Source organism: Aspergillus karnatakaensis, assembly GCF_047715665.1.
Source record: "Aspergillus karnatakaensis strain CBS 102800 unplaced genomic scaffold BJY04scaffold_4, whole genome shotgun sequence".
In the NCBI taxonomy this organism is placed as follows: Eukaryota; Fungi; Ascomycota; class Eurotiomycetes; order Eurotiales; family Aspergillaceae; genus Aspergillus; species Aspergillus karnatakaensis.
Window position 1 is genome coordinate 611,204 of NW_027395716.1, and position 26,185 is coordinate 637,388.

Below are 26,185 nucleotides of genomic sequence, written 5' to 3' on the forward strand. Positions count from 1 at the left end.
AGAAGAGAAGACGAGAAAAAATAGTTGAAGACTTCGGCGATGCGAGTGGAATGGAACAACAATGATGCGCATCGACATCATTGGCCCAGCGCCCACTGGAGCTCGACTGGGTGGCAGCCTCAGGCATGCGGAATCCAAACCTTCAACTTTGCAGTCACCATCAAGTTCCGAATATCCATTTCTCCAATCCCTCTATTAATTCCCTTCCAAAACTCCCTGTTCCCTTCTCCAATCTTCCCTGGCCATCTTTCTCTGGTAACCTATCTCTACTTCTTGTCCGACCTCTTATTTTCCCGCTGTTTCACCATCACGATTACGATACTGCCACGATTCTTCTCCTCATTCCCCCCTCTCTACGCTCTTCTGGAGATCCCTCCGCTCGCCTCCCGCGCTCGTTAGTTTTTTGCATCACCTGGTTTCTTGCATTGCCATAGCGTTGGTTCTGGTTTTATTGTATTTGTGTAATATCGACGATTGTACGGTTGAACGGCTTCGGATTTTTTTCTCTGTCCCACCGATGAAAGCTCCCTCTTGAGCCGCCACAAGCCACTGCCCCCAATGGAGAACGCAAACCTATGGACTCGCCGTAACAAGTACGTTTATTTTGGCCTTTGTCTTGTTTTTCGCATAGACAACCCGTTCCGGCTAATTTCTAACCCCGCCGCACTTTTAGCTCCTCCAAGCTCTCTCTGTCAATGGCAGGGACCGACAACAAAGAGGGCGGCGCCAGAGTTGACCTTTCCCGCACATCGAAGCGATTCGGCCCTGACAGCTCCCACGGCCGATCCAATCCCTTCAATGCGCTCTCCCCGCTCTCCGCAGGCGTGTCCTCCCCGTCTACCAATGCGTCGTCCGCATTCGGCCTCGGTTCCGGTGCCTTTGCGTCATTCGGTGCCCCCAAGACGCCTGGTGGATCGACAGACCTGAAGACTCCTGGCGAAAGGCGCGATAATCCGGTGGATAGGACTGCGGAGGGTGTCAAGTCGAAGGTTTCTATATCGTCGCTCAGGGAGCACGCTCTACGGTCAACCTGGATTATCTGGTACCGTCCTCCCACACCGAAATACTCCGACTACGAAAAGTCGACCGCGCCCCTCGCTTCGATTTCGTCCGTCGAGAGTTTCTGGTCTATATACTCGCATCTCAAGCGACCTTCTCTCCTACCTACCGTTTCCGATTATCACATTTTCAAGAAGGGCATTCGCCCTGTGTGGGAAGACGAGGCTAATAAGAAGGGTGGAAAGTGGGTGGTGAGGTTGAAGAAGGGTGTTGCGGATCGGTACTGGGAGGATCTCCTCCTGGCGATGGTCGGAGATCAGTTTGCGGAGGCTAGTGATGAGGTCTGCGGGGCTGTTCTAAGTGTGCGCAGTGGCGAGGATGTCTTGAGTGTCTGGACTCGGATCGACGGTGGGCGAAACATCAAGATCAGGTATGTTTGTTCGCTTCCCCTGATGCATGTGATCTTACTGACCCAATGCAGAGAGACAATCAAGCGGTTGCTCGCCTTCCCCGCAGACACAAGCATTGTCTGGAAGAGCCACGACGACAGCATTGCCCAGCGCTCTGCCATCGATCAAGCTCGCCAGGAGAAGCAAGCCAACAACCACCATCACCACAACCATCACCACCACAACAATCAGCAGCAGAATCACCACCAGTTTTCCGGGGATCGACGAAGGCCAACGACGGCTGACGACTCCACGGGGGACAAAGGAAAAGGACCGGCGTCCTGATATGCTTTCTCTGAGTCACTGTTATGATCGTGTATAGTACAGAAAACACAAAATCATTGGTATGATTTGGGCATGGGGCATTGGGGCGAACTTGCGTGTGCTTCTGGTTTGGGGTTATCTGATTTCTGTTATCGTTCCTCATGATTGGGTCTTTTCGCTATCACTTGAGTGTCATCTTTAGGATAGTTAGTTAGTACTGATGTCTATACTGAGATGTGGGCGGACACTAGGGCAGCTGCAGGTAACACTGTAGTATGTTCATCGCAAATGAAGAAAGCAACATTAACCACTCACTTCCCCTCTAGAGTCTCTTGGCAACGGCTTTCTTAGCGTCTGTCCGCTGTCAGCCTGTCAGTGTACCCCCCATTGTCGGCAGAAAACACCCTGACCGCTCCAGCGATGATAGCGGCGTTGCACATCATTCCTCTGTACTCCCAACAGCTGCTGCGGAGAAACCAACCGGCTCGTTAACTTAATCCCGCAATGCCAACTCCTGCTCCTACATGCAATTGCTCAAATCTATATCAGACACTCTCTTCACCCGCCCTCCTGAACCTTCCTCACCGACCCTTGATCCCACCGACGACCCTCTCCCGTCATCAAATGCGGCCTCCGAGCGGCCTGTGAGGCATGCCCTGGGCCTTTCATCCGTCCCCTCAGACTCAGAACTCACTCCGCTTGACAACGAACCTGCGCGACAATCTGTAAGAGGACCCCTTACGCTTCTCTCCCAAAGCCGTTACCCGCTCCAAGACCTCCTGTATCTTTTCTTTCTTTCTTTCTTTATTTCCCGCAGTAACTATCACATGACACCGCTTTTGCCCGTCCCTATATTTTCTTTTTTTGAGAGCGAGTGAGCGAAGTGGATCCACCGGCCGGCCTTATCGCGGACCCATTCTTTAATGTTCTTCTTTTCGCTTTGGGGATTCTGATTGACTCTCTGGGCTTGCAAACACTGTACTGACTCTCTTCGCTCTTCCGCGTTTTCTAGTCGCCTTATAACTATGCCAATGGTTCTGGATCTGCCCGAAGTCCGCCATCTGTACGTCGATTGTTGCGCCAGTCGACTCCGCACTTGCGAATAGAGATGCCTGAGCCGTAAGTTTTATTGTAACACAGAGTGAGAGGGGTGGATTGTTGACGGGTTATCTACGCAGACCCCGGGGGAGGGACCCAATGCTCAAAAACAAATCCTCGACTGCGATAGATTGGGAAGAACGCAGGTTACTGGGCGAGAGCAGCAAAAAGTGCGCGTTTGGTCCGGTTGAGGGATGTACACCTGCTGGAGGGATGCTAATGAGGTTGGTTTACTTTTAGGCCGGATCCGAACGCCGTTCGGATTATTCCAGGGCAGACTGCTAGCAATAAGAAGGTGGGAACTTGCTGTCAGATGCATAACGTGTCTCTGCTGACGTTTGTGGGTTAGGGTATTCCTTCTGGCTTTAAGCCGCACGATGGCATATCGCGAGGGTCGAGAGACAGTGGGCCGGTCCGTGCCCGTGGGCGGGAAAGGCCATTATATGGAAGTCAGGTGCGCCCGGGCATAGTTGTTGACAGCCCGGAGAGATCATCGAAACGCCGTCGCGTTCAAAGTCCGGAGGGAAAGCCCAAGCAAATAAGCATATCGGACGACGATCAGCCAGGACGGATATCTCCCGTGGCCACACGGTCAATCACTGCTCCATCACCCACACCCAGCCAGCTTTCAGGCCAGATGAAAAGGCCAGGGCTTATCAATGGCGCCCAATCCTCAGTGTACCGAAGCGTGGACAAAAGTGCAAGAGTGCCCCGGACAAGCCCTAAGAAGAGAAACAGCTTCACGAACCATCTCTCGTCGCCAGAGTTTGACGTTTCCTTTACACGTGAGGCAGCAAAAGAGCGACGAAGGGAATCTATTGCTTCTAGCATGGAGCCGGCTCAGGTTCCACGACAGCTTCCGGAGCAAACGTCAAACATTAGGGTCGAAATCTTCGGCAAACCGCCGGTTCTGAACGGCCACAAGCCACGTACGTCCATTTCTAGGGAAAGTCCTGATGAGCTGCAGGGCGATGTGACCGTCCGTCCTGTGCCAAGGTCTCTTGAATTAAGAGCAGACACGATCGACACGTCTAGCAAACAGCCTTCTGATATACGCCCAACGGTTTTCATCTCGAATGAAAAATCCAGGCATGGCGGCCGAAAGATAAAGAAAGGTCAAGCGTCGCAAATGGATTCACCGGCACCTTTCTTACTCAATTATTTTCGACGGGGTCCTACATTTCGCGAGGTACTTGACGGTGAAAACAATCAAATCACTGTGTATCCTGGGGCAGGGATCATATGCGTTAAGATCGCTGATGCTGGATACATGGATTCCTTCCCACTGGATAAAGTGATGAAGGTTGTTGTAGGGCGGCATCCCAGCTCGAAGGTCCGATTTGAGTTAAGAGGAACAACAGGGATGGATAACAAGCTCGACGTCGTGTTGATATCATCAAGAGAGAGGGACCGTTTGGAGGGTCTCCTGAAGGGGTTGGGCAATCTGGACGTGAAGCTACAAGACAAGTAAGTTTTTTTACACCACGCCTCCCCAGTCATCCTGTCTTTTACATGTCTAGTTACTTACAAGTTTCGCAAAGGGATCGCATGGACAGGATCTTCAAGAACAGTGAACGAGATCATGCCAATTATGCACCAGCTGTAAATGATCTTAAACGCCCGCTTGTTGTGGTGGACGCTCCAAAACTCACCGACCAACCGTCATCAAATCCTCCTAAGAGAATGAAGCTCTCAGACGGGCTTCGAGGTACTGATGAAGATTCAGCGCAACTGAGCGTAGACACCGCTTTGGCCAAACCCGGCAGCCCCTCCCTTCCAACCACCCTTGACAATCTTTCTAACTCCAAACAGCCATCTGCTCCTCCTTCTGATCCGCGACCGAGCACGGTTGTTGAAATTCCCGTGAAGAAATTCAATCCAAGTTCGCAAAGTAGCATCCGATCCACCAGGTCAATGGCGCGAAACACGTTGACGACTCTCGTTTGGTTAGTTTTACTACCCTTACACTAAGTTCTGACTAACATTCCCCAGCGATGATGACAATGATGACATTGAGGATGAGCTCACAACACAAGCTAGGCATGATCTAGATCAGAAGTGGAACAAGTATGTAACAATCTCTCACGTCCTATTACTTTGACTGACCATTCAGAAAACCTTTGGTCTACCCCCGCTTTGGCAAGAAAAAAGCCGAAGTGAACGCCTTCGACCTGGAAAGGCTCGCCCCGTCTCAATTTCTGAACGACAACATCATCGGCTTCTACATGCGATTTCTTGAAGATCATCTCCAGCGATGCAACGCAGAAGCTGCGAAGAGAGTTTACTGGTTCAACTCGTACTTCTTCGCAACACTTACCAACACTCCCCGCAACAAACGCACCATCAACTACGAAGGTGTTGCAAAGTGGACCCGCAACGTGGATATTTTCAGCTATGATCACATCGTCGTCCCGATCAATGAGGACCAGCACTGGTATCTTGCTATCATCTGCAACTTGCCTCACTTGGAGGGCATCTTGGACGTGGCTAACCCTCCTGCCTCTCGGGGGCCCAGCGAAGTCCGCGAAGTGCCTGAGACACCGGATCCTTCCCAAGGGGGCGACGATGAGGCATCTGGCCCACAGCTCAGAGAAGAGATAGCTAGGCGGTCGCTCGCGTCCATGAGCCTTATTGAGAAGCAGGAGGGTTCAAAGTCGGGTGAGGAAGACTGGCCCGAGCGCGAGGAACTCCCGGCCATCTCTCGGGCAAAGTTTTCTGAACATTCAAGTCAGCCGCAGCCGGGCTCACCCCAGGAATCCGAAGAAGGAACTCCGAAGAAAACACGCAAGCTCAAGAGAAAGCCTTCCGGGCCAAAGTACGACTTTGATCAACCAATTATCATCTCTTTTGATTCACTGAACATGCCCCGCTCGGGCACCATCAGCATCCTCAAGGAATACCTTCTTGCTGAAGCAAAGTCTAAACGCGGTATTGAGATAGATAAACAACTGATCAAAGGCATGACAGCGAAGGAGATTCCCCAGCAGCCGAACTTTTCTGACTGCGGCCTCTACCTACTGGCGTACATTGAGAAGTTCGTTCAAGACCCAGATCTCTTCTGCAGGAGACTGCTTCGGAAGGATATGCGAGTCAAAGAGGATTGGCCTCCTCTACGCTCTGGCCTTCTAAGAACCCGCCTACGTGAATTCATGGAGCTGCTGTATGCCGAGCAAGAACAACTCACTCAGACCAAGGCCGATGAGGAGAAGCTGATGGTTGATCAGCAACCCATATCATACCTCCTTGGCCCGCCGGTGTCGGACGAAGCTAAGGACAAGGAGAGTGATAAACAGAAGCCGCAAGAAGAACGTTCCCCGCCATCAAAAGAGCTGAAGAAGTCCCTTCGAAGTCGCGATCCCTCTCTGCAGCCGGGTAGTCCAAAGCTTGAAGTTGTTGAGGTTCAGTCTGCTACAGCGGCCGAACCGCAGGGGTTTGTTAAACGAAGTAAATCCCCAGCAAGTCCGCACCTTGAGCCTTCCGAATCAGAGACAAAGAATCAGTCTCCCAGGCGCGAATTCATTGAAGTCCCGGACAGCCAAGACAGGGGCGATGCGCCAGCAACGAATGCTCGAACCGCCGACTCTCGGTCACCTCAACGTCCCCCTTCTTCGAAACCAGAGCCCGCAGACACTGTTTACGTTGACGACAGTGATGACGCGCAGCAAGATCCACCTCAGCAGAATGGCCTTGACAAACGAAGGTTCGAGGACCGGAATCAAGTGGAAGAGACGCCACCGCCGCCAGAGTTTCCGAAGGCCAAATGAGCCCGCAATCCCCTCCTCACCTCTGCCATCAGATTACGGATCTCAATGAGCATACGTAACAGAGGATGGTAGACACCGTTAACTCACATATCCCACAGCCAAAGCAGGCCCGACTTGATGGCCATGATTGTCATTATGCTATTTCCTTCTTTTCTTTTTTTTTCAACGGGCATTGCTATCCTTCTCTAGATGCTTTAGAGGTTTTTTTCCGAACATTCGTTCCGGTGTTGGCATATTGTATTTCCCAGGAGCATGAGATACCAAACCAAGCATTGCATTTGTTATTGCATCGTGGATAGTCAGTCAGTCTACTTATGATTGCTATTTGCATCAGATACCCAGTTCTTCTTTCATTCCAGGATGTGTATACAAAGCAATCCTATATTAGTAGCCTCAACTCTAACCCACATGTATATTTATCTATGACCCAGCCATGTACTCAATCCATTATCACCCCCATTCCCATTCTCATTCCCATCCCCATCTAACAACACCCAGCTCCAACCCCTACCAATCCCTCTCATCCGCCGCAACCCACCAAGCCATCTTATCCCTCTTGAACGCCTCAAAATCCCACTCCGCATCCTCCAGCCTCTTCCGCCCAGCAACCCACACATACGTCTCCGCCGCAACCTCCTCCCCCTCATCCGCAAACTCCGCCCCCGCAGCCTCCAGCACATCCTTCAGATGCCGATCAGGATCCGACGTCCCACCACCCCCATGCCCACCTCCACCACCATGCCCATCGCCATCCCCATACCCATCCCCAGCCAACGCCTCCCTCAACACCCGCACACAAACCCTCTCCCTCTCATACTCTCCCCCCTCAAAAATATCCAGCCTATGCAGATCCCCATCCGTTAGACCTGACACGACCGTTCCGAGAACGCTCGCGCGTCGGCGTCCGCTTTCCGACTCGGTTTCGGGTTCTATGGGTATACTCTCCCCAGTAGAGGTATACCGCAACGAGGGGTGATCTGACGCTATGATACCAGGGTAGTCGGCGCCCCGGACGCGGTGCCGTCTATACCCGTGCAGGATTGCGGGGTGGAAGCGGAGAGTGTCGAGTTGCCATTGCTGGGGCGTGGGAGTGCCGTGGATTACGCGGTGCAGGATTTGGGGGGCCATTAGGGTTCCTTTTGTTAGTTAGTGACCGTCTGTACTATTTTGTAGTATAACTATTTGCATTTGGGAGGGGGGTTGGGGTTTGGCGGGGTGGGTGTTTGTATGAGGGGAGAGGGTAGGTACCGTAGAAGAAAAGGACGTGGTCGCCCATCTTTTTTGGGGCAGCTCTATGATGTTGCAGTTATGATGGAGTATATGTACTGGCTAAATGAAGAGGGGGAGTTGGTCTTGTGAGATATGTAGTGTAGTGATATATATAGCGCGGGGTTAGACTACCTTAGCTCGAGTGGGGGAGCGGAGGGTTGGAAATATGTATATCGGTGGACAACTGTAACTCCGGAACATACGCAGACAAAGCACAATAATAACATATCTCCAAGGGCTCAGGGCGAAATTAAAGATACTCGAGCGGCATCCAGTGATAACAAGAGTCTATTACCCAACTAAGTTCTTGGGGTGTAAAGCTTCTCTTGCGACCATCCCCGCCAAGACTGGTACTTTTGCTCTTGTTTTCGCTCTCCAAGCTCCAGCTCTTATCGATAAGAACCCCATCCCATCCCAATCTCCTATCACCGCCTCCGAAAAAGGCCCATGTGGCTTCATCCACCCGGTCTCATCAACAACTCGCATTGCACCTCACACCGTTCTCCCTTCATCGCTGCAACCCAATCTCTACGCAGTGAGGGACCCAGGACTACCAGCAGGATGTACTCCACACTCAACCGCGCCCAAGCGGTCTTTGGCTTCTTCACGACAGTCGCCCTCTTCGTCGCTGGGTTCGCCGCGCTCTCGGTGCTGGTCTATCCCACTGATGGCGTTACAGCGGATCTGAAGGTGAAGGACCTGAAAGTGTATGTTTTGCCACCTAGAATCATCCTGGAGCTACCCCGCAAGTGCTTTTAAGTTATTCCGACGAAGCTAATCCCCAAAATCGGCATAGAATTAAAGGCCGACCACACTACTACTCGACCAAGAAGGAGGAGTATGCGCAGATGAGGTTTGACTTGGACGCTGGTATGTCATTTACTGCTTTTTCTTTTTTTCTTATTCTCCTTCCCTTCTGCGCCCACGCCTCGAATCCAGACGCGCATTCAAACCCACCTCAATCACAATGAATGGAAACCTAACAGTAAGGTAGACCTAACCCCCCTCTTCAACTGGAACACAAAACAACTCTTCGTCTACGTCTATGCAACGTACTCCTCATCCTCAGACCCTGCCTCAAACCCCCACACCCCGCTCACGCAATCCATAATCTGGGACACGATCATCGAAGCCCCCGAGTCACCCTACACCTTCGCGAACCTGCGCGAGCGCTTCTTCCCAACCAAAACAGGCAAGAACGCAAAGCGTAGCGCTTCGAAATCCAAGACAGTGAAGGGTAAGAAGGAGGTTCCTGTTCCCGGGCGTCTGCGCCTGCGTGACCAGAAGAGCAAGTACCAGATTAGTGATATTACGGGGACGATGGCGGAGCGGACGAATGTTACGTTGGCTGTTGGGTGGAATGTGCAGCCTTGGGTTGGGGCTTTGTGGTGGGCACCTGGGACGGGGGCGGTACCGAGGTCGGAGGGGGCGATTGGGGTTACGGAGGCGTTTGATTTGCCTGCGTTGAAGGGGTCGAAGAGGGCGGAGGGACAGGGGCAGGCTGCTGTTTAGGTGAATCTATTTTCTAGGGCTATTGAATGGAATTTCTTGAAGAGTTTGATCATGAAGATTTGGTGCGCGGCATGTTGAGTAGGTTTGTAGTACTGTCAAGATAAGTTTGGCATTGTAGTACTATCCAACGTTAAAGATAAAAGAGTAAGAGTGCTTTGAGGAAGTATATTCCTCCTAGGCTGATTTAGACCCTGGAGCACTTAGAGCATACCCTAGCAACGTGAATCTCGGCATACACACGCTGAACCGACAAAGATTTCTAATCAAGGGATCGAGCCATAATTGCGCCCGCCGCGCTGGATCCGGTCAGAGTATACGCCCGGTGCTGGCTCCGTGATCATGGCTTTGCGTTTTTGATAGTATACGTATTCCAGATAGTACGCATGAATGTGGCCCGGAAGGTAGCTAAGATTTGTTAGTTTGCTTGCTGTAAAGAAAGTGCTCGAAGCTGAGATAAGGACCGGCTCACCCTAGAATTGTGAGGAGTATGTTGATAAAGAAATCGACACTACATCCTGAAATGAGAAAGACACCAAGAGGTGGAACTGTTCAAGAGGCATGATTAGCGACGAGAGCTCGATTCAACTTGAAGGCACGTTGACGTACTGAAGAGAGTCGTTAAGATCAAGCAGAGCATTGAAGCTGTTCCGGCCATCGTGTATCAAGATTGACTCTTTAAAGCAGTCCGTTCTGCTCGTTCGTTTGTATCGGAGTATGTTCCAAGAAAGCTGAAAAAGAGTATAGTGAAAAGAAGAACAAAGATGTAGTAAGGGACGTTATCGTCGTGGTCGGAGTTGAGGCGTTTCATCTTACAAGGCAAGTGCGGTGCGGATCGACGTCACCAACTGGGATCTGCCAACGGCTAAGATCGACCACACGACTACTTGGTCTCTAACAATGAAAGAGCTCCTAGCAAGTGTATCCCGGAATGTTGCAGGCTCAGAAAGGATAGATCAAGCTAGCTCAGCTCATCTCTCACCTCACCCCGCCGGCCGTTTGTTCCACTTGACGTCATACCGTAAGCAGCCGATAGGGCTATACCATCAGGCAACCCAGTTCCAGTGTACCACAAGTCCAAACCGTACCTGAACGGACAGAAAGAGTAGTTCCAGGGAGTGATTGTATTGGGGCCATCACACAGCATCAATTGCTGCTCTCGTTGTGACTTGCTCGTTTTTGTTGCCCAGCTTCGAGATTTGCAGGAATGCATCCACGCCATAACCTTCCAAGCTATGCAGCTCTAAACTGCCTGCCCAGTACTCTGCATAGACTCTGCTCATTGGAAGACCTATCCCCAGTCGAAGGTCCGGAAATCGCGATGTTAACGTGTCCAGGGAGCTCTCGCGGAAGGTTTCCTTGTCGGCATGTTTCGTTTCATTAGAGACTGACAGCTCCTGCAAGGTTGCCGCCATCGCCGGGACCTGTCCTAGGTTCTCGAGGCGTACCTTGCTGTGAGGACCCTTGGTGAACGACCACAAATACGGTAGGAGCTCTCGTGGTATTCCTCCTCCCTGGTCGGATACGCGCATGATGACATGTTGGGGCGCTTCACAGATCAACACCTCGATAGGAGGCGGCGTTTGTTGTAATTCTTGATATCTTTCGCTGACAGCTTGAATCGAATTGCGCAGGAGTTCACCAATAATATATTCAAGATGACTGAGCATGTATGGGAATGTGGCATCCAAGTGACCTTGAACAGAGATTTCTGGAATCTTGTCTGATCCTGTGGTTTGTCGGATCATGTCCTGCACAAGCTTGCCGCATCGCTCTACAACCTCCTTGGCGTTGCATTTAAGAAACACCTCGCCGACAAAATCTGCGTTCAGATCTGTTCGGTCTTGAGACCCAGGGTAGTGCCACGGTGAGTTGAAGGTTTCCGTCAGGGCTAGGTGCTGCTCTGCAATGACTCGGCGGGAGATTCGCTATTGTAGAAATCGGGTTAGATTTAGAGATAAAGCTGTGTCAGAAAGACCTACGGCTCTCAGCAGGGTATTCATGAATTGATCCATGGAATCCGCAGGTAACAAGCCTCGGCACTCTAAGACGCCCATGGCCAACCTTGGTATAACGACAAGATGTTCTTTCAGTGTCTTGCGCAGAATATCACAGTATCTATCATTATCTTCAAGCGTTCGTATCTCGGGTACGGTGCGAAATCTCTCGAATGCCTTGTAGTAAAGCTCGTACACGAGGGAAAAGTGTGGATTGGCGACAACGACATAGGGTAGCTTTTGTATGTCCCGGAGACGGTGTGCTAATCTGTCAAGGCACACTATCAACAGCAGTTTAGAAAGCCTTATTTTGAGACAATGACCTTGTTGGGAGCTCTGTCCGCACGTAGTTTGCAGAGCTTATCAATCTTGATTCGGTCAATGTCCGCCCAAAGAAGGTCAACTGCCGTAAACTGATCGGTCGTATCTGGCGTTCAACGAATCTAGAGAACCCATTAGCGATGAATCCGCCCGAGTGCATCAAATCCGTACTCGTCTAGGGCCGACACTGGCCGCCATGGTGGTGGATTGTGCGATGAGATAGTCTCAGAATGAAGGCTTCGTATCGAGAGGGGTCGGGGACCTCTCCGGAGGGGGATGCGCCAGCATCGAGCTGGTTGGCTCTGCAGCATTTTCGTCTGGCTGGAAGTGTCAAGGGCACTTCATGGATGTCTGCGTACAGCTCCGGGGTGAGCGAGATGTCGAGGAGCTAGAGAAAGACTCGATTCGAGGTACGAATCTTGAACATGACTCTCTGTATTTGTTTGCTAGAGCTGTCATGCGAGCGGAGTCATACGGTGAAATAGATGGGATGGCTTCACCGGGCGGTGAGAGCTCTGGGACTCTGGGGCTGACATGTGACCGATCCCTATACTCCGCCGAGAGGAAGGTTCGATAACAATCTGGACTATCTCCAGCGTAATCTTGAGCAAGCTTACGAGATAATATACTTCAATCGGTCTATTTTGCTGATGTCTCATACATCGTTTCGTACATGGCCGTGTTGAGCGCTTGCAATGACTAGATAGATTTATGCGCTGTTCACAAATGCCTAGGCAGAGATCAACCATATGATATCACTCCGCGCTACGCTGAATGTGATCTCAGAGTTCTGGTTGAACTTTGATCAGAACCAGATCTGTTGAAAATTTACGCTGGTGAGAAGATCAGGTAAACAGACGAGCTCTACATGCGAACAAGCCCTTTGCCCTACCGCGTAGTTGAGGAAGCCGAGTAGGCACAACGCGATAAGAAAATCTCGGCAGTGAGGAATGTCGTCAGAGCCTGTCGAAGGAGACTGCAGTCTATTTCTAGCCAGCACTCCCTTAGCGTATGAGAGTAGCGAGGCAACGATCAGCTGCAGACCAAGGTTAAAAGAGCATACATAGCTCCTCCCCAAAAGTCTGGAGAAATCAAAAGCCCCCGTGCAGCTGGGTTAATAATCCTCAGCAACCACAGTTGTGTTCCGCAAGCCCGCTGTTATTATTCGTTGTTACCGGCCAGACTACTCCGCCACAGGCTTCATCTCCCTTTGAACTGGAACCTGCTTGTTCTTCTTGTCACTCTCTTGGTGTTAACATCTCCGCTTGTTCCCTCATCGCCCCCTCACTGCGATCTAGGGAATTTATTTTTTTCTCCTTTGTCCTTTGGTATTACCCTCTTTTTGTCGATCTTGACCCCGGCGAGCGTCTTCCGCTTAGTGTGCTGGGCACACTTTTTCTTGCTTCATGGATAACGTGAGTTTATAAGCAGTGTTTTTCCGCCTGCTACAATAGCGACAGGATATCTGGGCTCAGGCAATCTCGCTAATACCTCTTGAACCCGCTAGATCGCAGATAATGAAATGCTGGTCGATGAATACGAACAGTTTCACCATGACAGAACCGACGACGTTGTTGTCTCTCAGTCGGGCTCCGACGAGCAGGAGACAGAACCTCTCGCAGATGACTGTAAGGACTTGTGAACTTTTTATCCTGTCGCCGGCGATCGCATACCCAGCTTTCGGATGATGCGGCCTTCTCGATGAGTTTTCCGCAACAGCTGTGATTTGCACGTGTGCCGGCGACTGCCCTCTAAAATGCTCAATTGAATGGTAAAAACATTTTCTAAACAGATTTCTCTTCACAGTTCCCGCGGTAATGGCCCGCGTCCTTCCTAAAGACCCAGAACTTGAGACCGAAGATGAAGCTTGGCACACATGGCATATTCAGGACTGGCGGAAAATGAAGAGGAAGGAACATGGACCCGTTTTTCAATGCGGAGGATTCCCATGGTGAGTGCGAACATTTGCGTTGCCGTCCGGGTGGCACGCTGACAACCATCGCGTGTAGGCGAGTGCTTTTCTTTCCTTACGGGAACCACGTCGAGCATGCTTCGTTCTATTTAGAACACGCGTGGGAAGAAGAACCTCCAGAGAATTGGTACGCCTGTGTGCAGTTCGCCCTCGTACTGTGGAACCCGAAGAACCCTTCCATCCAGCTTTCTCATGGTAGGTTCGACCAGACTCAAAAATTGAATTTCATGCTGACACCATGCGTAGTCGCTACTCATCGATTCAATGGTGATGAAGGCGATTGGGGATTTACCCGCTTTTGTGACTTGCGCAAATTATTTGGTCCATGGGACGATCGCGGAATCCCTCTGGTTCAAAATGATGAGGCTAAAGTCACAGCATACGTTCGTGTTGTAAAAGACCCTACAGGTGTCTTGTGGCATAGTTTCCAGAAGTATGGCTCACCTTAATTCCCGAGAGAATTTGCTGACAGCAGATAGCTATGATTCCAAGAAGGAGACCGGTATGGTGGGATTGAAGAACCAGGGCGCCACTTGTTATCTCAACTCCCTATTGCAGTCATTATATTTCACAAACGCCTTTCGGAAGGCCGTCTATCAGATTCCCACGGAAACCGAAGCTTCTCGAGAAAATAGCGCATGGACCCTTCAGAGGCTGTTCAATAATCTTCAAACCAGTGATTATTCAGTTTCAACGACTGAGTTGACGGCTTCATTTGGATGGGAGTCACGCCAAATTTTCGAGCAACAGGACGTTCAGGAACTATCGCGAAAGTTGATGGAGAGACTGGAGGAGAAGATGAAGGGAACTCCGGCCGAAAAGGCGCTTGAGGAGCTGTTCGTCGGAAAGACAAAAACTTACATCTCATGCATAAATGTCGATTATGAGTCCTCACGAGTGGAAGATTTCTGGGATATTCAGCTGAATGTGCGAGGCAACAAGACCCTCGATGACAGTTTCAAAGACTACATCCAAGTGGAAACGCTCGAGGGCGAGAACAAATACGACGCAGGACAACCCTACGGCTTGCAGGATGCCAAGAAGGGAGAAATCTTCGAGAGCTTCCCTCCCGTACTACACCTTCACCTCAAACGCTTTGAATACGACATTCATCGAGATGCCATGATGAAGATCAATGATAGACACGCCTTCCCCATGGAATTCGATGCCGCCCCTTACCTTTCAAAAGATGCCGATAAATCCGAATCATGGGTCTATGAATTACATGGCGTTTTGGTCCACAGTGGTGACCTGAACGCAGGCCATTACTTTGCTTTCTTGAAGCCCACCAAAGACGGCCACTGGTATCGCTTCGACGATGACCGGGTGACTAGGGCGACAGATAAAGAAGTGCTAGAAGAGAATTATGGTGGTGAATATGAGCTGGCTAACGGCGCGATTGGCGTGAGACAGCCGTACACTCGAGGATTGTCTACCAAGCGCTCGACGAACGCATACATGCTGGTCTATGTCCGCAAAACGAGATCCGATGAGGTTCTTCTTCCCATAACTAAAGATGATGTTCCTCCTCATATTGGTAAGTTTTAAGATATCCTTTTGACAGTCTCTTGCTAATTTGAAGCTAGAAAAACGCCTAGGCGAAGAGCGTATAGAACTAGCGCGCAGAAAAAAGGAAAGAGAAGAGGCCCATCTTTACCTCAATGTCGGCGTCTTGTCGGAAGAGTCTTTTAAATGCCATACTGGGTTTGACCTAACAAGTTTCGATCAATTGACCGAAGAAGGCGCGTTGCCAAAGCAGCATCGGATCTTGAAAACCACCAAGGTCAGCGAGTTTGCCGAACTTGTTGCTGAAGAGAGAGGAATGAATCCACTCCAACTCCGGTTCTGGGTTATGGTCAATCGTCAAAACAAGACCATGCGTCCCGATCAAGTTATTAAGGACCCTGAAATGACGGTCGAAGAAGCGTACAGCAGATATGGTACCAAGGGCAACCCGTTCAGGGTGTATCTGGAGGTCGGACAACCAGCCGCCGATGGCACCGTTACCTGGCCGGATAACAACACATCCGTGCTAGTTTTCCTGAAACACTTTGATGTAGTAAACCAGACCCTGAACGGTGTCCGTGCGGTATACGTTCGACGCAACTCAAAGGTCGCCGACCTTGCGCCAACAATACTCGAGCTCATGCACTGGCCTGCTGGGACGGAGTTTGTCCTTTATGAGGAAATCAAACACACTATGATTGATCTCATGAAACCGAAGCAGACATTCCAGCAGTCCGAGATCCAAGATGGCGATATCATAGCTTTCCAGCGGTCTGTCAAGGAATCAGAATTACCCCCAACAGCGTTATACACCGATGCCAAACTCTATTACGACTACCTACTGAATCGAGTACGCGTCACGTTCGCGCCTTATGGAAACACCGAAGGCGACGAATTTACCTTGGTCCTCAGCAAGAAGATGAACTATGACCAGTTCTCCAAGAAAGTTGGCGATTACCTCGACGTGGAACAGACCCATTTGCGTTTCTCCCCTGTCATTGCCAGTAACGGCAAACCTAAGGGATTTATTAGGAGGAATCCAAACCAAAACGCACAGACTCTCGTCAATGTCCTTGGCGGGCAGATGCCTAGCTATGGAATCAATGTGACTCGCCAGGATGCCATGTACTATGAAATTCTGGAGACGAGTCTGAGCGAGTTTGAATCCAAGGTTTGCCTTCATGTGACGTGGCTCTCCGAGGGTATCATCAAAGAGGTAAGAATGTGCAATGCCGTGACTTCGATACCATGACTGACCCGCCATAGCAAAATGTTGATGTCTTGGTCCCACGTGAGGGGACAATCACCGATGTCATCTCCGGAATTCAAAAGAAAATCAGTCTCGACGACGAGGCGATCCAGAACGCCCGGCTGCTCGAGGTTCACAATTCCAAGATATACAAGGTGTTCCAGCCCGAATCTAGATTCACCAGCACCAATGACTACGTCTCATTATATGCCGAAAAGATCCCCGACGAGGAGCTGAATTTGGAGGAAGGTGCACGAGTGATCAATGCATTCCACTTTGACAAGGAGGCGAACAGGCCACATGGTGTGCCTTTCAAGTTCGTCATGAAATCGGTAAGTGGTCGCGTACAGTCAAGCAGGCATTTTCTAACGTCTTCAAGGGCGAAATATTCAAGGAAACCAAAGAACGCTTATCAAAGCGTACCGGTCTCAAGGGGAAACGGTTCGAAAAGATCAAGTTCGCTATCATTCCCCGCGCGCTTTACTCAAGCCCGCGATATCTGGAAGATGGTAAGATACCGTTTCTACAAGTAGAACGTCCGCTAACTCGCACCAGATGATATACTCTCAGACATAATCGGTGACTCCGATGACATGCTCGGTCTGGATCATCCGAACAAGAAACAAAGCTTTTGGAACAGGAGCGAGTCCTTTTTCATCCGATAAGAACATGACAGTCACACAGGATACATTTCCGTCCTCAACATGTGGCCTAATGATGTGCCGCCTGGAGTATAGATGGATGGGTCAGGGGTCCAGCCTTTCGCGCAGCGATCGAGGATTCTTTCGCCTTATGTTGTAGACGCTGCTTTCTTGCAATGATTATGGCACAGTATTTCAGGAGGAGAGCAGCTTCACGAAACACTATTATAAACCAATATAATTAAACAATTGAAAGCATTGAACAATACAACTCTATAGTCATGCTCTGAGACCAAATAGCGGGCCAATGGCTGCGTGGGGCGGTGCAAACAGGACAAACAGCATCAACAACACAACTGGCCAGAACTCCGTCCTCCTTGAGTCGTGTGTTCAACCAGCCAGCCTTCAGCGCCAACAATATCGAACATGCGATTCACAACTCTGGTTCTGGGCCTGCTGGCCTACCTGGTGTCCTCTGTGACAGCCACTGCCCTGACCTACCGGCTTGAGGCCAACGAGAAAGCTTGTTTCTACAAGTTCGTCGACCAGACAAACACCAAAGTCGCATTCTACTTTGCTGTCAGTTACTCCTGTCCAAATCTTGCAATTGGTACAATCCGCGGCAGCTACTGACGAATGCCCTCTACAGGTCCAATCCGGCGGTTCTTTCGATGTTGACTACGCTGTTGTTGGACCCGGCGAGAAGCCCGTCCTAGACGGCACCAAGGAACGCCAGGGCGACTTTGTCTTCACAGCTCAAAGCGTCGGCGAATACCGATTCTGCTTCAACAACGAGATGTCCACGTTTGCGGAGAAGATGGTTGATTTTGAGATCGCGGTATGCCGTTCCGGTCTCTACAAAGATGTTTGGAAGAACCCAGACTAACCATTTGTCACAATAGCTCGAGAACGAATCGCGCACGGAACTCCCCTCGCGTCAAGGTGCCAATCCCGAACAAGCCACCGCTATTGAAGAGTCGATTTTCAAGCTCTCCGCGCAGTTGTCGACCGTCTCCCGCAACCAGAAGTATTTCCGGACTCGCGAGAACCGCAACTTCAGCACCGTCCGCAGCACCGAGCGTCGTATCTGGAACTTTAGCGTTATCGAGGGCCTGATGATGGTTTCTATGGCTGGGTTGCAGGTATTTATTGTGCGCTTCTTCTTCCAGGGCGCTAGGAAAGGTATGTCCTCCTTCGATATTGCGGACAATATCCGCAGTTCGTATCTGGAAACTCAGGTCTAACCATTGTGCAGGTTACGTGTGATGAGTGAGCATGACTATAGTATATGATCTCAATTGTGGCGTCTGTCTTGTCTTGTCTGTATCTGTATCTACCTTACCCCATTGCCTTGTTTATGGCTAGACCCAATTCAACCACCTTCCTCAATCGAGGAAGTCCTTCAAAGTACCTCCTCCGCCTCCGCTCCGCCAAAGCCAGCATGGATCCCACCCGTAACAAACAGAATGACCCCAACAGAAACCCTACTCGCCGGCTGCCACTTCCATGTCGCCCTCATCTACCGCATACGGATTGATTCTCGGGTGGCGACACCGAGACAAACCCCGTCCTCTCATTCGGTCGCGCCTGACAACCGAACCATAACAGCAAGCTTGTGACAGGCCAGGTCCTGGCTCCCGAGAATCAGCGGATACGGCATGCGGTATGCCCTGCAGGTGATCGTCAACGGAATCAGGGATGCAATGCTGCTGTCTCCAACGCTACTGAGCTGGAGCGTCAAACCAGGGTCTCGACCTTCGACCTTGGACCTTTCCCTGCCTTGATTCCACAGGGTGCCCGGCCGAATGGTCTCTGAACCGGGCTGGAGAAAGGGAGAGGTAGAGGTTTCGACAGGTTCGACCTCCGTCATCCCTCCTGCAAGCGGACCACACCATAACACGCCACGCCACACAGCACCCTCGCCCTCGTTCGAAATGACCTACTTACCTGGAGTACGGAGTAGGTGGGTGTCTTGAATTTGAATTCGGTGTAACAAGGAGGCGAGACAAGGCGAGTCAGAGCTTCTCTTCTCGAAAGACAGCCCCAATGGAATCCATTCCCACCCTGTTTCCCTCTCCCATTCTTGTTTGGCGGTGCTCATGACGTTGAATCTGAAACCCCAGTACTAACTAAGATATCGCCCCCCCAGAGAGCAGCAGCAGCAGCACCAGCACAGAGTAGAATAGAGTACAGACCGGCGAGCTGAACCTTGCCTTCTCATCCTTTTTTTTTTTTTTTTTCTCTCACCTTTTACTATACCGTTTTAGCTTTTCTTTGGCTCTTGTTTTCCATGTTACCCCAGTCTCAATCCCAGCCACGAGACCACCCAGCTCATTTTTGTCTTTCGTTCTTCATCTTACCCTATCCCATGCCAATTCCGACGCCAGTGCCAATGCCAATGCCAGTATTGCAGTATAGATAACGCCCTACCACCTTGTACTATGTAGCGGGGCATGATTGCGCTAGATAGTCGATATCGCCACGGTTTCCCCTCACTCAAGGTACCTTATTCTAGGGAGGCGAATTGGACCCGACTCCGGCCGTAGACCCTAGATTGTACATACTGTACTATGTTGAACCCCAGCGCCAACGCCATCTCGGGGGCATGTTACTCCGTGGGTGCTATGGGGTTGAGATGAGTTAACTAGGTTATACTTCTAGTCTTGGAGGATGATATCATGCTAGGCCTTGCTTTGCTATGTTCTGGGTTGGGTTGGCCGTGTGTCTGTCTATACCCGCTTTTCATTTGGTGGGAATTATAGGGAGAGATGGGAGTGCTTATGAGATAATTATATATATATATATATATCTGTATCTGTAATAAGAACTGCATTATGTGCAATTGCTGGTGAGGTGAGGTAAGGTAGGGTGAGATGTCCAGATAAAGACAAGTCATCCTCAGGATGTTAGTGATAGGTTCCAGGCCTAAGACCTTGAAGAAGCAGTTGATCCTTCGATCCATTCACGCTGTTGTACTTTTCATTTTGGCTTGACTTTAGAATGAAGCTATAGGTAAGTTGAGTTAGGGTCGTGGAGCTAGGAGCTGGAGAGCGGCTGTTCAACTAATCTGTGTAAAATCAATTGCAATGAATATATCTGATAGTTGATAGAGCTATTGAGAAGAGGCTGAGGTCTGACTCCGTAATACTAAATATGTAAGAAACAGGCTTAAGGGCTACAGCTCGCATTGCCGGATTCTGGGATTCTGTCTATCTGATGTCATTGCCGGTTGACAGCTGCAGGTTTGTTAAGATTGACCCATTACCTAGGTATCAGACTAGAGACATCCTATGACCGGCATGAGCTCAGCAGGGTTACACTGAAGCCAATGCATATGTCAGTTGGAGGAGCGTCTGCATGCTGGTGGAGTGATACGACAATTGTACTCTGCTGCTGATGAGAGCAAACATTGAATTGGAGCGGATGACGGCCACGGAGGCTGGATATGTCATCGGTCAGATACATTGGAGATGAAGTGGCCAGGTTGATTGAGCGTTCGTTTCCTCGTTTGGCGCGCCGAGAAAAGAGGGGGCTGTTTGATCTGACGGCCGCTATGATGACACAAAGCGTATGAGGGTATGTCATGATAGGTTAGTGGTATGATCTGTTCTGTAGATCTAGAGAGAGATGAAGGTCATTCTGGCGACAGTAACTGCACGCATGTAGTGATTTTGGAAGTGAGAAAGGCCGTCAGTGATAGTCAATACTCCGTACTCGGTCAAAGCTGCTAGAATGGCATTGCGAACAGGCGATATCATACTCCGTAGCTTGCGTGGGGCTGGACGGTCCCAATCTCAACCAAGATGATGGATTTCTCCAGACGTTGACATAATGTAGCGGGTCTGGTTAGGGTATTATCTCGTTCAGGAAGAACGAGGAGAAGACGATCCCTTCTGGAGATAGATGTGTAGGTCAAGCAAAGGACAAGTCGAAGACCCTGTGACGCAGGAGCCAGTTGTCTAGAACGTTGGTGACATCAAAATAGGGCGTCTGGGCTGGAGAGACTAGCATAAATCCTGGTGCCAACGGCTGTGGGCAGGGCCGGGGCTTATGACGAGCATCCTCCACACCGAGCCATAGCAGGTCGATCGTTGCGCAGCAGCACAGAGTACAATAGCACAATCTTTGAGCGTTACAAGTGAGTGCTGGGATCGTTGTCAGTATTTTCGGTAGCAATAATGCACACCATTATCGAGGATTCTATCATGATCAACGCGAGAGGCGAGACTGAGCGTTCTGCTGGGAAGGAAGAAAAAGAAACCGAATTAACGCAAAGCTCAACCTTGACAATCTTACTGGTGAATCAGCCAATGAGTCGGCTGCTGGATTGGTAGGCATTCTGTCATGGATGACGATCTCTCGCAAGTACCGGGTAATAGGGATGCTAGCGACCAACAGGCAGTGGACCAGAGCTGAATCAGGCGGAGGACAGCCTCAAGCTTTAGTGGTCAGTAGATTGCGGAGAATAGCTGCATGGACTTTCTTCTTGAGCAGTGGGAGAATGCATGATACTCCAGAAGATCAACATGCATAGCCGTGAGCTCGGTTACCCACCGAGATAGGCGAGCAGTATGAACCTTGAGCCTTGACGTTTTCTCGCCAATTCGTCGCCATTTTCGGTAGGGCTACCGAGATTCTGCTGCAGAAAGGGTCCAGGCCATGACTTCACAAGCTCATTGCGAAGTAATGCACTAGCAAGAGTACTCCATACAACTACAGATTCTCTCAAATGTCTGCTTTGGGCAATTTATGATGGCATTGTGATGAAGATTAACGGCCATACGATCCAGAGCTCTACCTACTCGTAAGTAACGAGGTTGGAATGCTCTGCGCTGACTTCATCTGCTGTTTCCTCATAGTTGAGCTGCTCTCTGAAGCCGGGGGAGGTGGCCAGGATAACATCACCGCAGATATTATCCCAGATCTCTCGCCACAGCTGGAGGGGAACGCTGCAGTGTACTCCGTACTCCGTATACCCCAAAGTGGCTGCGAATAAGCTCCCCTTGACGTCATTCGTTGGAGCCATCGCGCAGCCTCAGGGCTCAGGCACAGACCTCTCTGCTATGCTGTACAATTTGTAGGCAATTCTCTATAGCAGATGATTGCATCGTCTACTACGTACTATGTACTATGTACTATGTCCTATGTAATCTGTAGATCTTCACCATCGCTGCGATTGTCTCCTTCAGCATGGGATCCGATTGCGCCAAGCCTCGTCACTGGCAAACTCAACTTCCTCGCTTCTCTCCTCCATCTCCATCAAGTCGGAATACTTTTCCTTTTTCTCCTCGGTTCATCGCACGCTAAGTGGATGAATCCAGTCATCGACCTTGGTTCGCTTCTCTCCTCGTCTAAAGCGTTCCTTATGCGCCTGCCGCTGCAGAATGGAGTAGTCGACCACTCCTAAGTGACCCTAGTGATCGAGTATTGAAAACTCTTTTTCTGCGTTACAGAGCACGGATCTGCAGCTGGACGACGTCTGAACTAGATCATCGAATCGGAAATTGTCTGGATAATGTATCCCGCGCGACCTCCCTTATACTCCCATCCACCGCTGTACTGTGACGCCATACGGGCTCCGCTGCATGAAGCCACTGTGGGTCGGCGAACCATTTCTCAGGTAACGAGCGCAGATGGAGACCCTCCTCACCTGCTGGACAAATAAGGCTAACGGATGTGCTAGCGCCGCTGCGATGCTCCGTAAGGGACGCCCCAGGAACTGTGATGTCATGGCGTTCTCTGCCCTCCGATGATGGCGAATCCCAGCGTCAGTTGCCCTTCTGATCGCCATGTGGCTGGCCCCAGCGACAGCTAGCTCATCTTAGCAGTACTCCGCTCGTACGCTGCCCGTTGCTGCCACTAGTATTTGAGTATTGTGATTTCATACGGACTATCCAGTCTCTCGATGGGTATAAGAAAGTTCGCTTCTGAACCCTTCTTCCGTCTCATCTCATTGCAATCTGAGCTCTGAAACCGATTATATGCGAATTCGCCTCTGACCTCTGACTACCTACTGACTACTGCTTCTGAGCCTCAAGGTGAGCCATGAGCTTATGTTGTTTTAGCACACATCTATCCCGTCAAGACTTCACTCTCCATTCCCTTACCCTCGTTTGTTAGAGACGGCTCGTGGCGACCTTTCAGGTCACTCTGTCGGAGTTGAGCAACTACTGTCTCTGTTCCGACTGCATCGATCTGTCTCAGCACGCACCTCACCACGGCCAATACCAAGATGATGTTGCATGGAGGGCCGCTCACGTCCAGTCCATGCAAAGGTTGATGGAGCGCAACTGACGGCGTGATACAGTTTACCATGTCTTCTACAAACAACTCGTCTATGTCTCCCTCCGATGGAGAGCCCGGCCGGCCGCCTGGCAACGTTATCCAAACGGACCGATCCGCTGATCGCCACCACACCGCGTCCGTTGAAGATTACAGCCGCATCATGCTCGAGTATACTCAACGTCGCATGGCCGGATTCGCAGACACAGACGACCGAGGCTACGCCACCAGTCGCAGTAGCAGAAGTAGCAACACCAGCGGCCAGAGCGGCAACTCGACTAGCGGTATCCTCGCGAGCCAGGCGGCCGGCCATGCCCCTTTCAAGTCCCGTCACGTTAGTACCGACGACATCCACTCGAACACTACCAGCGCCCGTCCGGATGTCTAGTTCGTGATATTGGACAAGCGTTGCAGACGACGGTATACATTGTTGCAGCGCATACTATCCCAGGGGGTTATGGGTCGAGGTCGTGACTGCAAGACCATTTCAAATTAGCGTTCCCTTCTTGCGACAGCGATACAGCGACATTGCCTTCACGCCTTGTTCTTCCATATCCCCTCCACCTTATCCTTCTTCCTCCTTCTTTCTACAAACGGCATCCCATCGTTTATATGCCATTCAGCATCACCAGAGCAGGGTTCTGGCGTTCTTTCGATCGAGAGGTGACCGGACGTTCAGCTGACACGCTTTCGGCCTGGCTTTCTGGACGTCTGGTCCGTCTCTATCTCTGTCATTCTTCAGCTATGATAGCCGGATAGTCGAGCTAGAAGCCAGAGAATCCTTTACCTCTACGATACCCGTGTCCATAAAATATCTTGAGTTCGTGTTTTTGAGCTTGTGATGACCGAAATGAATCTACTTCTTTGTTCTTGCATTCTTGTTTGTTGACATGTATTGGTTGTGGAGTAACTATATCATCCCTTGCTGCCCAGCCACCGGCACCACTTGTTTGCCTTGTATGTCCTGCTGTGCCTTGTAGGCTGTAGATGAGAACCTGTATGTTGAGAGAGCAGGATCGATCCCTTTCCGAGTCAGGTCATTTCTTGCGCTGGTTTTACAGAAACGGCAGCATGGCAAAGCGATGGATAAGCCACGGTGAATCGGAGACACGTCTATGACACGCTTACATTCCAATCAACCTGTCAAGGGGTTTCTGGTATGAGACAACTTGATAGGATCATTATCCCTGCCTACATTGGGATGGTAGGCACTGGATAACCTCAAAGCGGCCTTTCTTGCCTTGTCCCCTTCTCATCTCTCCCACCTTCTTGCTACTTTCGTTCTCCCATCATCCATCCACACTCGTTTCACCACCCAACTACCTTCACTCTTTACTGCTATACACACTCACTGTTCTATAGAACCCACACTCATTCCAATATACCCCCCATCCATCTCACAAACTCATCAACCAGAAATACCACCACCACAACAACACCCACCAAAATGCGCCTAACACCAACCCTCCTCTCCCTCACCCTCCTAACACTCACAACCTCAACCCCCCTAAACCCCACATTCACCCTCCCGCACCCAACGCCCATGACAAAACCCCACAGCGTCAAACCAATAACCGCCTCCCTTCCTCAAAGCCGCCCAACCCTCCCCCCAACCCAAACCGCAAAAGCCAGCTCCCTCACACACCAAATCGCAACCATCCTCGCCGAAAACGCTGCAGAGAGCTACGACGAGTCCACCTGCCCGCTCTCTCATAAAAGCAAGCAGTGCTGCACTTCGGTCAATGGGCTCGCGGATGATCTTATGGGCCAGGTGGGCGGGATTCTGCCGTGGGCGAGTGGGATCAGTGTGTCTAGTTTGGTGGGGTTTCAGTGTATGTTTTCTCTTTTTCTCGTTTCTCGTTCCCTTCGCCTCTTCATTTCCCGGAGCTGGGAGGGACATTGGATGTTGTGGTTGTTTGAAATAGAAGGCTGATCTGATTTGGTTGTCTTGTGGATAAAACAGGCAAAGCCATGGCCGCTACTGCACCAAACGTCGACTGTTTGGATTCCGTAATGTGCTGTTCTGCGAATGGCGGGGTGAAGTCCTCTACCAAGGCGGATGTTGCTGAGAAGGTACGCTAGACGCCTATTTATTCTCGAATCTCGAATCTCCCCTCTCAAACCCCAGTAACCTTAATAATGAATGAATGAATGAGTGCTAACTAAGGTGATAACTACCTACAGCCCGGAAGCCAATCCCTCTTCAAAAGCGGCTGCATCCCCTACGACAAGGCAATCGCCGATAAGAAGGAGGCGATTGAGAAGAGCAAGGTGCAGGCTAGTATGCTTGCGGCGGAGGAGGCGGGTTCTGCTTCTGGTTCGGCTTCTGCAACTGCAACTGCTTCTGGGCCTTCTGAGACAGGATCTGCGACGGGGACTGCGGCTGCGACTGGCGTGTCGAGAGCGACGGGCACCGGTCTGGTTGGTGCTTCGACGATGGCGACGGTTGCGTCTGCGGCGCGGGGTGCTTGAGTGGAAGACCGACCAAACTATGGGTTATGTCATTGTTGTAACCATGCAAGGAAGGTAAGAGGTGTATCCTGCTGGGATTATGATTTGGGCGCGGGTTTCTGGGAGGAGAGGAGTGGCATGGCATGGCATGGCATGGCTTTCATAGCTGGGTTGAAGTCAGATCAGATTAGGGCTGGGTCGGCTCGGCTGCCTAGCTACGGAGTACCTTTTTTTCTCAACATTCTTCCTTTCTGCTTCTGCTTCTGCTTGGAGTTTGGATTGGTGGACATTTATTTAGCTTGTTTTAGTTTAGGGCTGGGAAGTATTGTGGTGATGTTATTTAGAATTTCGGAGATTATATATCTAATGACAGGTTTCTTGTCGTTTCATATTGACTATTTTATTTGTATTGTA

The 26,185-nt window shown here is 50.6% G+C and overlaps 10 protein-coding genes across 10 annotated transcripts; 7 read left to right on the plus strand and 3 right to left on the minus strand.

Annotated features, from left to right (window-relative positions):
- The first annotated feature begins 164 nt into the window (after positions 1–164).
- Positions 165–2,022, plus strand: BJY04DRAFT_178706 (eukaryotic translation initiation factor 4E). The gene is made up of 3 exons (XM_073709782.1): positions 165–593; positions 674–1,429; positions 1,481–2,022. The coding sequence occupies exons 1-3, from the start codon at positions 559–561 to the stop codon at positions 1,731–1,733; spliced, it is 1,044 nt and encodes a 347-aa protein (XP_073576060.1). The 5' UTR covers positions 165–558; the 3' UTR covers positions 1,734–2,022.
- A 214-nt stretch (positions 2,023–2,236) lies between these two features.
- BJY04DRAFT_205003 (SUMO protease ULP2) lies at positions 2,237–6,574 on the plus strand (the record flags this gene model as incomplete). The annotated part of the gene is made up of 9 exons (XM_073713551.1): positions 2,237–2,437; positions 2,725–2,831; positions 2,891–2,980; positions 3,051–3,150; positions 3,181–4,277; positions 4,352–4,756; positions 4,803–4,877; positions 4,924–6,240; positions 6,271–6,574. The coding sequence occupies 9 exons, from the start codon at positions 2,237–2,239 to the stop codon at positions 6,572–6,574; spliced, it is 3,696 nt and encodes a 1,231-aa protein (XP_073576061.1).
- A 507-nt stretch (positions 6,575–7,081) lies between these two features.
- Positions 7,082–7,702, minus strand: BJY04DRAFT_213779 (gamma-glutamylcyclotransferase family protein; the record flags this gene model as incomplete). Its single annotated transcript, XM_073715025.1, has 1 exon — positions 7,082–7,702. One exon carries the CDS (start codon positions 7,700–7,702, stop codon positions 7,082–7,084), a length of 621 nt encoding a protein of 206 aa, XP_073576062.1.
- A 702-nt stretch (positions 7,703–8,404) lies between these two features.
- BJY04DRAFT_205004 (signal peptidase complex subunit SPC3) lies at positions 8,405–9,355 on the plus strand (the record flags this gene model as incomplete). The annotated part of the gene is made up of 3 exons (XM_073713552.1): positions 8,405–8,550; positions 8,640–8,713; positions 8,838–9,355. The coding sequence occupies 3 exons, from the start codon at positions 8,405–8,407 to the stop codon at positions 9,353–9,355; spliced, it is 738 nt and encodes a 245-aa protein (XP_073576063.1).
- Positions 9,356–9,486: 131 nt separating this feature from the next.
- On the minus strand, positions 9,487–10,131 carry BJY04DRAFT_99885 (YqaE/Pmp3 family membrane protein). Its single transcript, XM_073721451.1, has 3 exons — positions 9,962–10,131; positions 9,825–9,900; positions 9,487–9,760 (listed from the first exon to the last, which is right to left on the minus strand). Exons 1-3 carry the CDS (start codon positions 10,008–10,010, stop codon positions 9,619–9,621), a joined length of 267 nt encoding a protein of 88 aa, XP_073576064.1. The 5' UTR covers positions 10,011–10,131; the 3' UTR covers positions 9,487–9,618.
- Positions 10,132–10,488: 357 nt separating this feature from the next.
- BJY04DRAFT_205005 (protein kinase PKP2) lies at positions 10,489–11,981 on the minus strand (the record flags this gene model as incomplete). Its single annotated transcript, XM_073713553.1, has 4 exons — positions 10,489–11,280; positions 11,335–11,617; positions 11,673–11,792; positions 11,842–11,981. The coding sequence occupies 4 exons, from the start codon at positions 11,979–11,981 to the stop codon at positions 10,489–10,491; spliced, it is 1,335 nt and encodes a 444-aa protein (XP_073576065.1).
- A 648-nt stretch (positions 11,982–12,629) lies between these two features.
- Positions 12,630–17,295, plus strand: BJY04DRAFT_178722 (ubiquitin-specific protease UBP15). The gene is made up of 10 exons (XM_073709783.1): positions 12,630–13,085; positions 13,178–13,298; positions 13,477–13,621; positions 13,680–13,837; positions 13,889–14,075; positions 14,122–15,179; positions 15,229–16,364; positions 16,415–16,729; positions 16,777–16,906; positions 16,953–17,295. Exons 1-10 carry the CDS (start codon positions 13,077–13,079, stop codon positions 17,060–17,062), a joined length of 3,369 nt encoding a protein of 1,122 aa, XP_073576066.1. The 5' UTR covers positions 12,630–13,076; the 3' UTR covers positions 17,063–17,295.
- A 61-nt stretch (positions 17,296–17,356) lies between these two features.
- On the plus strand, positions 17,357–18,445 carry BJY04DRAFT_178729 (emp24/gp25L/p24 family protein). Its single transcript, XM_073709784.1, has 4 exons — positions 17,357–17,617; positions 17,688–17,876; positions 17,941–18,220; positions 18,294–18,445. The coding sequence occupies exons 1-4, from the start codon at positions 17,465–17,467 to the stop codon at positions 18,302–18,304; spliced, it is 633 nt and encodes a 210-aa protein (XP_073576067.1). The 5' UTR covers positions 17,357–17,464; the 3' UTR covers positions 18,305–18,445.
- A 4,393-nt stretch (positions 18,446–22,838) lies between these two features.
- BJY04DRAFT_178732 (uncharacterized protein) lies at positions 22,839–24,240 on the plus strand. Its single transcript, XM_073709785.1, has 2 exons — positions 22,839–23,076; positions 23,346–24,240. Exon 2 carries the CDS (start codon positions 23,352–23,354, stop codon positions 23,706–23,708), a length of 357 nt encoding a protein of 118 aa, XP_073576068.1. The 5' UTR covers positions 22,839–23,076; positions 23,346–23,351; the 3' UTR covers positions 23,709–24,240.
- Positions 24,241–24,767: 527 nt separating this feature from the next.
- Positions 24,768–25,792, plus strand: BJY04DRAFT_213786 (uncharacterized protein; the record flags this gene model as incomplete). The annotated part of the gene is made up of 3 exons (XM_073715026.1): positions 24,768–25,152; positions 25,284–25,393; positions 25,505–25,792. 3 exons carry the CDS (start codon positions 24,768–24,770, stop codon positions 25,790–25,792), a joined length of 783 nt encoding a protein of 260 aa, XP_073576069.1.
- Between the last annotated feature and the right edge of the window lie 393 nt (positions 25,793–26,185).

Bases quoted from the DNA above. Each gene is read 5' to 3' on its own strand.
- BJY04DRAFT_178706 (XM_073709782.1), top strand. From the start codon at position 559: ATGGAGAACGCAAACCTATGGACTCGCCGTAACAA. The intron at 594-673 runs GTACGTTTATTT...CCGCACTTTTAG, and splicing joins CTATGGACTCGCCGTAACAA to CTCCTCCAAGCTCTCTCTGT. The intron at 1,430-1,480 runs GTATGTTTGTTC...GACCCAATGCAG, and splicing joins GGGCGAAACATCAAGATCAG to AGAGACAATCAAGCGGTTGC.
- BJY04DRAFT_99885 (XM_073721451.1), bottom strand. From the start codon at position 10,010: ATGGCCGGAACAGCTTCAATGCTCTGCTTGATCTTAACGACTCTCTTC. The intron at 9,901-9,961 runs GTACGTCAACGT...CCTCTTGAACAG, and splicing joins GATCTTAACGACTCTCTTCA to TTCCACCTCTTGGTGTCTTT. The intron at 9,761-9,824 runs GTGAGCCGGTCC...AACAAATCTTAG, and splicing joins ATACTCCTCACAATTCTAGG to CTACCTTCCGGGCCACATTC.
- BJY04DRAFT_178722 (XM_073709783.1), top strand. The intron at 16,730-16,776 runs GTAAGTGGTCGC...AACGTCTTCAAG, and splicing joins TCAAGTTCGTCATGAAATCG to GGCGAAATATTCAAGGAAAC. The intron at 16,907-16,952 runs GTAAGATACCGT...AACTCGCACCAG, and splicing joins CCCGCGATATCTGGAAGATG to ATGATATACTCTCAGACATA.
- BJY04DRAFT_178729 (XM_073709784.1), top strand. From the start codon at position 17,465: ATGCGATTCACAACTCTGGTTCTGGGCCTGCTGGCCTACCTGGTGTCC. The intron at 17,618-17,687 runs GTCAGTTACTCC...TGCCCTCTACAG, and splicing joins AAGTCGCATTCTACTTTGCT to GTCCAATCCGGCGGTTCTTT. The intron at 17,877-17,940 runs GTATGCCGTTCC...TTGTCACAATAG, and splicing joins TGGTTGATTTTGAGATCGCG to CTCGAGAACGAATCGCGCAC.
- BJY04DRAFT_178732 (XM_073709785.1), top strand. From the start codon at position 23,352: ATGTCTTCTACAAACAACTCGTCTATGTCTCCCTCCGATGGAGAGCCC.